The sequence below is a fragment of the Choloepus didactylus genome, chromosome 13 (assembly GCF_015220235.1).
Source record: "Choloepus didactylus isolate mChoDid1 chromosome 13, mChoDid1.pri, whole genome shotgun sequence".
Classification (NCBI taxonomy): Eukaryota; Metazoa; Chordata; class Mammalia; order Pilosa; family Megalonychidae; genus Choloepus; species Choloepus didactylus.
In genome coordinates, this window is record NC_051319.1 from 79,162,800 (window position 1) to 79,171,470 (window position 8,671).

Below are 8,671 nucleotides of genomic sequence, written 5' to 3' on the forward strand. Positions count from 1 at the left end.
ACTGGCTATTTACTATGCAATAAATTCTTAACCTCCTTATGATTCATTTCCTTATCTTTTCACATGAATAATAATGAAAACTACCTGATAGGATTATTAAGAGGAAATGAATAATCAATAAAAATGATGGGTGGTTCCTGGCATAAATGACTCAAATAAATGTGTCTATTAAAAATTAGTTATGGGGACTTCACTTTTAGTCATGTTGAAGTGCTAGACTTGCTCTCCCACTGTAAACAACTAGAATGCTGGTCAAAAAAAGGAAATAGCCATGTTTAGACAATGAAAAGCAGAAAATACAGGACAGTGATCCAGGAGAGAAAGGGAAGAGATGAGGTGAATCCTGAAATCACCCCAAATTTCTGCCCGGACACCCTGTTCAGAATTCACCAGGGGGTGGTCACTCATGCAGGCCACTGTTGTCTCGCCGAGTTGAGAAGGCAGAGGACGTAAATGGAACTTGTGTATGATTCCAGTTATGTGACATTTTGGAAAAGGCAAAATCCAAGGGACAGGAAACAAATCAGTGGTTGAATGGGTGGGAGCAAGGGTTGTCTAGAGTGGTGTGTGAGGGCTGGCTTGTGCCGGCTCATGAAGACCACGCCTGCACATCTCTTTCCAACTCAGCATTTAATAACACTATGTTAGCAGCTTGAAATTGTCCAGATTGGACGTATTTACACCAGAGAAATTAGCAAATGCTGCAATCAGGGATTTGGGTTTTTGTTGGCTTCCCAGAATGCCACTGGGAAAAGGTAATTTTGGAAGGTCAATTAACTGTCTATACCTTGATTGAGATGGTGGTTATACCATGGAACTGGATTTGTATACTCAAAAGGGTGAATTTTACTGTATAAAATTATCACTCAATAAAATTTAAAAAGATAGACATATCTTTAAATAATGAAATTTCTAATGATAAATTTATCAATAGGCACACAAGTTCTTTTCCCTGATTTCTATAAAATTTTGCTGGAATTTTCTAAATAAATGGAGAAACATACCATGTTCCCCATGAAAGATTCAATGCTGTCAAGATATTAATCCTTCCCAATTTGATCTATAGATTCAACAAAACCCAAAGCTTTTTGTAAAAACTGACAAGTTGATTTAAAAATGTATATGAAAATGGAAAGGACCTAGAATAACCAAAACTATTTTTAAAAAGAACAAAAAGTTTGGCAGACTACCCTAACTAATTTCAAGGCAGTTAGTAAATTTATAGCAATGGTTCTCAACTCGGAGCAAGCACCCCACCCAGGAACAGGTGGCAATGCCTGGAGGCATTTTTGTTCATAACATGTGCTAGAGGCACCCAATGGGTAGAAGCCAGGGGTACTGCTAAACATCTTACAGTGCACAGGACAGCTCCCACATCAAAGAATTACCCAGTACAAATGGTAGTAGTGCCAAGGTTGAGGAACCTTGATCTACAGCAATCCAGACAGTGTAGTAAAGATCAATGGAACAGAACAGGGAGTCCAGATATGGACATAACGAGTAATTGATTTTTTACAAAAAAAATACTTTTTGCCAAAATATTTCAATGGGGAAAGGAAAGTCTTCAGCAAATGAAGCTAGCACAACTGAATATCCAAATGAAAAAATAAATCCTCATCCCCACCTCAAATCGTATCAATTAATTTTTTTTAAAATCATACACATAAATATAAAAGCTAAAGAAAGCTACAGAAGTTCTAGAAGAAAACATAGGAAAAACTATTCACAATCTTGGTGTAAGCAAAAATTTATTAGACTGGACACCAAAAAGCACAAATGAAAAAAATTAATAAATTGGATTTCACCAAAATAAGAAACTGCTTCTAGAAACACATTGTTAAGAATTGAAAATGCAAGGTATAGCCTGGGAGAAAATATTCCAATACATATTTCTGACAAAGGACTTGTATCAGCATATATAAAGAATTCTTGCAATGCAACAATAAGACAAACAGCTCTATTAAAAATGGTCAAAAGGAGATTTCAGTGCCTGCATGATAGCACTAGAAAAGTTTACTATAGTCTATTAATTCCACTAATTATAACTAAAAACTCTGAAAATACAAGAAAACAACTACCTGAGAACTGTAAAAAGTAAACAAAAACATATTGTGGAGGAGAGTCTAAAACTTGCACAAGTGACTTATGCTGGGGAGTTTTCTAAATTGTTGTTCTCTCCTTTCTCCCTCTCTCTTTCTCCTTCCCTTTCCCTCCCCCGATCACATATATAAAATTCTAGAAAAAACAAAATAAACTGTGGTAACAGAGAGCAGATTCGTGGTTGCCTAGGGATGCTAGTGGAGAGAGGAGAGGGAGGGATTAAAAAATGACTTGAGAAAACTTTGAGGATTGATAGAAATGGTTGTGGTGGTTGTGGTAATAGTTTCTCTGGTGCGTACATATGTCAGAATTGATCAAATTGTACACATTCAATATATGTAGTTTATTGTGTTTTAATTATAACTCAAGTTGTTAAAAGTGGGCAAAAGACTTGAATACTTAACAAATGAAGATAGACAAATTGGCAGTATGTATGAGAAAACATCATTTGTCATCAAGAAAATGCAAATTAAAACCATAATTTTAATACCACAGTACACCCATGAAAATGGCTAAAATTAAAACATGATGATAAAATGTGGAGCCGCTAGAAAGTTTATAGTTTGCTGTTGGGGATGTAAAAATGGAACAACCACTTTGGAAACAGTTTGGCAGTTTCTTATTTAGTTAAACATATACTTACTGTATGATCAAGCTATCAAAACTTAGGTATTTACCCAAGGCAAATGAAAACTATGTCCACACAAAGACTTGTACTTAACTATTCATGGCAGCTTTATTCATAATGGAAACAATCAAATTGTCTATAAGCGGGTGAATGGATAAAAAAATTGTGTAATATCCATGCAATGGCATGCTGATTATCAATAAAAAGGAACTAACAATATGCCACAAAATGGATGGATCTTAAAAACATTGTGCTGATTAAAAGAAGCTGTATGATTATATTTATATGAAATTCTAGAATATACAAAAATGAATCTATAGTATCAAAAAGCAAAGTAGCTGTTACGTTGGATGGAGAAGCATTTCTATATACTGATTTTGAAGTTGTTACATGGGTGTATAGATTTGCCAAAAACATCAAACTGTACACTTTATGGTGTGTTTAAATCAAACCTCAATAAAGTTGATTTTTTAAAGATGACTATATAACATGAATTAAAACGATTCATAAAACTGAAGAGATGTATAGAATATGGTATTGGTACTCGAAGAGACAAAAGAGATGGCTAGAACAAGAGATAAATTCTAGAAACCTCCTTGAGTTTGAAATAGTTTAGAATTTAGAATGTAGTTATTTTGATATTTCAAATCGGGTTGAGGAAAAATAAATTAGGTATAGATGATTTGAGTCAACTGATTAACCATTCAAAAATTAAAACAAACATGGATTAAAGAGTAAGCTTCAATGGCCCAGCAGTAAATGAGCTCCGGGGTGTGTGGTGCAGGGTGGAGAGGTGGAACCCCCGCCAGGACTCTCCTGTCTCAAGCCCTAGGGCTAGACGCTAACTGAATCCCTCTTCTCCAGGCTAGTTCACTTTCCAACCCCAGCTCTGAGCCTCAACTCCCCAGTCTGTAAAATGGGTTGGAAGTTTGCAGTGAGCAGCCATGTGGATCACCCAGCGTGGTATCAGCTGGTTCCCTTCCCTCTGAGCAAGAGCACGGAGTCTAGCAAGGGTGGTGGCTCTTGGGGAAAAGGCAGACTTCAGTATAATCCGTCCTTCCACCACCTTCTCGCTGGTCATGGCTCTGTGCTCATAAATGAGCAGGATGTGAAGGGCCACAGAGGATTGGTGGCTGGAACTGAGCAGCAAGAGCAGAGCGCTGCGTCTGGGCTGCAGCCCCGAGGGGCCTGAGAGGCTGAGGCACGAGGACTGTAAAGGTCTGTGCAGGCCCCCAAGCAGGTGACTCGCTCCAGATCTCCCGGCTGGAGCTCCCTCCTCCACTTCCACCCAAGGAACTGGGTCACTCAGAGAGTCCCTGGGCGAGTGTCCCTGGGTGAGCTCACTGGCCCTCAATCGCGGAGAGCTGATCTGATCCCAGAAGATGTTTGCCTTCCCTTTGTTTCCCCGTGAGTCTCTTGGGGAGCTCTGGATTAAGGTGAATTAAGAAGCAGGGGGTGATCACAGGTGTCGGTGCGTGGGTAGGCATCTCCGTGGTAGCAGAGCCACCTGGCTTTCTTGCCTGGCACCAGGCCTTGTGACTTCATGGTGGAATCTTCTCCCAGCAGCCAGAGGGGGATTCACAGGGTGAAGAGGAAGAGACCTGCCTAGGGAGGCTTTATCTTTTCAGTCCGAGTTTAAGGATTAAGCTGAATCATGTCATGACTCAGGGCCAGTTCAGACCCCAGAACAGAACACGGGAGGTGGTGTTCACTGGAGAACGTGAGCGTCGTGCACACATGCTATCTTGCTGGGGCCCCTCTGGGGAGTTTGTGGAGGCACATCCAGCCCAAGAGGGAAAGACCGAGAGAGCTAGATAGCAGGAAGGGTAAGGCCTTAGGTGAGAGCCCAGCCCACAAAGGGGGCCACAGCCATGGGCTTTCTCTGCCAGCTGCTCACCAGCAGAGCTGCACAAAGCTCATGCCAAATCCCTTCTTCCATGCAACCAGCTGTTCAACCAATCTCCATACATCCCAGCAAAAGGAGCACAGGCTTTGGGGTGGAGCCGACTTGTGTCCGAACCCTGGACACCTGCCATTTAGCTTCTCTGTTTCCTCAGCACAGTGTCCCTCAGGATCCTCCTGAGGCTGACACGAGAGAGAAAGGACCACAAGACAGGCAGTGCAGTGTCTGGGGAGTGACTACAGCCCAGCAGAGCCCTTGTGCATGTCTGCCTCTGAGATCCCCGAGACAGGCACCAGGGGCTTGGAGGAAAGGAGCCTGGGCCCCGTGCTGTGGGAGCTCGCAGACCCTGGGCAGCGGGCACTGGCGGGGGGCAGGGGGGGTAGGACTGACCACAGGGAGTGTGGTGATTAGGCCATGTGCAGGGGGTTAGGGGCAAGCACAGACATGGACCATGTGGAGGGGGCAAGAGATGGGCAAGTAGGGAGGGTGGGGAGGGACTCAAGGCACAGAAGTTCCAGAAGGGGTCAGGAAGGCCAGGGGCAGACCACAGTAGGTCCTTCCCATGGGACCCCAAGTATACAAGTGGAACAGCTCTGAGGCCTTGCTCAGGTCAAAGGGTCGCCACCGTGTACCCCCTGGGTTCTGGGCCTGGCCCTGACAGGAAGGTCTGCAGGAAGGGAATGGGCTGGCTCTTCACTACCAGATCCTCCCAGCCTCTATGTCCCCTTATGGGCCACAGAATTAATTCCTCAGCCCTCTTCCCATGGGGATACGCTTCTTCCTCCTATGAACACTGAGTCTGGTGGAGAGGACTTAGTTCCTGGTCAGGCCCCATTTAATAGTTTCTTTCTTTTTCCCTCCTTCTTTCCTTCCCACCCTTCTGTTCTTTATTCCAATATTTAGTATCTTCTCTATGCCAAGCCAGCTGTAGGCCCTGGGAGTACTGACGTGAACTGCACAGATGGATCTTGCCTTGGTGGAATTTTTAGCAAACAGATAGATGAATGTTTCTTAGCAGAGGAGCAGGTGCTCTGAATAAGAGGTATCAGGATAGTGGGAGTCTATAGTAAGGTGATGTGACTAAGTCAGGGAGGTCAGGAAAGTGACCTTGAGCCACTTTGTCCTGGAAAAAGGAGAGGGAAGAGATTGCAGACAGGAGCATTAGCACGTGCAAAGGCCCTGGGGTAGGAGGATGCTTGGTGAGTGAGAAGGACTGAGAGGAAGTCTGAGTGGCTGGCTGTTCAGAGAAAGGAGAATATGAGATGGGCTGCAAGTCATTGTTGAAAAAATATCAATAGAGGGCCTACTGTGTGCCAGACAGCACCAGAGAAGTCTCCCCCACCCCTACCACCCCTACCACACACACATGCACACACACGGAGCATGCTAATCACAGATCAAGAAGATTATTTCAGTGAGGGAGACATAAAAGGTGAAGTGACCCAGAGTCACCCTGAGGGGAGGCTGGGAGCAGGAAGACAGAAGCTTAGAGTAGAGGAGGGGACCTGGAGGAAGACTCTCAGGCAGGACCAGTCTTGGCAGGACTGAGGAACGGCAGGAAGTTCTGCATGTTTGGAGCTGAGCAAGCAGGGGGAAAGGATGCAAGCTGAGGCTGCAGATGTTGGCAGGGCCGGGTTACCCCAGGCTCTTGGGTAACCTAATCACGGTTGGGAGCCATTGCTGGGTTTAATAGAGGAAAGACAGTCAGGTTTGTCTGCCTCCAATTGGGGAGGGAGCTGGAGTGGCTGGGGAGGGTAGGAGGGAGGTGACAGTAGAATGCCCCTCTCTTCCCAGATGTCCAGGAAGGGCTGCGAGGCTGAGCCCAGAGACCCCTCCTCTCAGAGCCCGCTGGAGGGGGCCCTGGGGCCCCCTTCCCAGCAAACACAGGCCACCAGTTCAAGGGACAGGTTGCCCTTCAGCTTCCACAGCCTCTCCCATGAGGCCCTGGTGGCCTCGAAATACCCGCCTTTCTTCTGCACCAGTGGGCAGCTCCTGACTGAGGAGATGGCTCCACAGCCCGAGGTTTGCAAGGACCAAGGAGGGGGCCCGAGTGGCAGAGAGGAGCCATTCCCAGAGGACTCACTGCCCCCTAGCGGGTTCTTCCCTTATTACCGCTCCAAGGAGGAGACTTTTCCCAGCCTAGCCCTTCTGGGCAAGTCATGTTGGGGCTCCCAAGACCCACCCCCCAGGAGGGAGAAGCAAGCAGGTTGTGTCTGCACGAAGATGGTCAGCGACAGGTGCTCTGTAAGTTGGGGAGGCCACTGAAAGGTGGGGGGAGTTTGGGGGCTGCAGAACCAGGTTCCCTTCCCACCTCTGGCATCCCTCAGACCTCTGTCCCAGGGCTCCAGAACCCAGTGTGCCACTACCCAGCCTCCCCCCAACCCTGAAGTCTTCTGGGGCTCTCAGGGCGAGGAGTCATAGAATATGATCAAGGGACTGGATCCAGACCACCTTGGCTCAAATCCCAGCTTGGCCCTTCCTAGGACAGTGGCCTGGGGAATGTTTTAAAGCCTCCCTGAGCTCAGTTTCCTTCTAAAAGAAAGATAGCAATGGGAGCTACTCTTAGAATCCTTGTGAGAATTGCATTCGTTATTGCACTAAAGGGCTTAGCCTAGTATTCAGTTCCCAGAAATTAAAAGCGCTCACATTTGTTTAGCGCTTACGACTCACTATGCACTCAGCGAAATGCTTTACATGCATCATCTCATTTAATCCTAAGAACAACCCTATGAGACAGGTCTTATTATTCTCATTTTATGGGTGAAAAAAATGGATCCCAGAGAAGCTAAGTGACTTGGCCAAGGACATATAGCTAGCAAGTAGTACACCTGGGATTTGAGCTCAAAGCCTGTGCTAATCACCACCCCTAGCACCATGCAGCTGGGCACAGGTCCTTAACCTCAAAGATGTGGGAGGAAGCAAGATAGGTGGGTTCTAATTCCAGATGCCCCTCCCAGCTGGGTGACCTTGGATCGTGCTGGTCACTTAGCTGAGTACTTCCCCGTCACTAGAGCAGACATACCCTGCCTTCCTCCCCAAACACTTCTGTGGAGTTGAAGGCACAATCCTGGGCATCCGGCCCACCCCCGGGGAGGAGGTCCTGGGCCTGGCTGACCATCTTGCCTCCTTCTGTCTCAGGCTGCCTCGCCAGGTCCCTGCCACGCTGCCGGGTCCCTACACTCACTGGCCCGCAGCCCCAGCCTGCTGGTCTCAGCAGGGAGTCCCCCTGAGAGCTGCCTGGATGTCCCTGTCTTCAGTGATGCAACCTTCATGGGCCACACACTTGGTGCCGCAGGATTTGTGCCTTACTACAGAAGCCCCGAGGAGGGGCTCTGCGCCAGCCCTGGGCCTCCTGCCTCTCTGCTGGGGCTCCAAGGGCCCAGTGGGGGGCTGCCCAGGCCTGGAGCAGCCACCCTGTGAGGGCTCTTCCCTGTTCCACCCCTCCTCGGTGAGTTTACATATAGCAGGAAGGGAACCGGACGCTGCCCCCAGGCCACCCTGGGCCGACCTTCACCTCTCCTTTCCCAGGAGAGCTGCCCCTGGCACCCACTGATCAGTGAGGGCTGAAGGTGGATGCAGATCAGGGTCCCCCAGCTCAAGCAGTTTGTTCCTGGGGCTGGAGCTGGCCTGGGACCCAGGCTCCCAGGCTTTTGCTCTCCCCTGCCTCGGTGCCCCATGACCACTGTCAAGGGGCAGGGCCAGTGGGAAGAGCCCAGCCCCCTGCAGGTTCTGCCAGCCCCTCAGTCCGTAGAGTTGAGCATGGAAAAAAGTTGCTGCTAGAGGGAGGGAGGGAAGTCTGGCCCAAGTGTCCAGCTCAGCAAGCCTGGGGTTTGCCTTTCTCCCTGAGGGACAGAGGACCGAACCTCAGCCATGTGTCCCAGCATCCAGCCCTCCTGCAAAGTGACCCCATCCTGTCCCGGGATACTCCCACTTTCTTTACCTAGCTGGAAAACCTGCCCCATATGAAGTGGGGAACAGCAGCCCCCAAAAGTGGTGCCACAAAAGGAAGATCTGCTGTGTCCAGCACTCAGACCTAAGCC

The 8,671-nt window shown here is 47.7% G+C and overlaps 1 protein-coding gene across 1 annotated transcript; it reads left to right on the forward strand.

Annotated features, from left to right (window-relative positions):
- Positions 1-4,382: 4,382 nt before the first annotated feature.
- Positions 4,383-8,051, forward strand: LOC119507763. The gene is given in 4 exon segments (XM_037800917.1): positions 4,383-4,448; positions 6,426-6,653; positions 6,693-6,875; positions 7,770-8,051. Coding segments are annotated over 4 exon segments (759 nt in total).
- Positions 8,052-8,671: the final 620 nt, after the last annotated feature.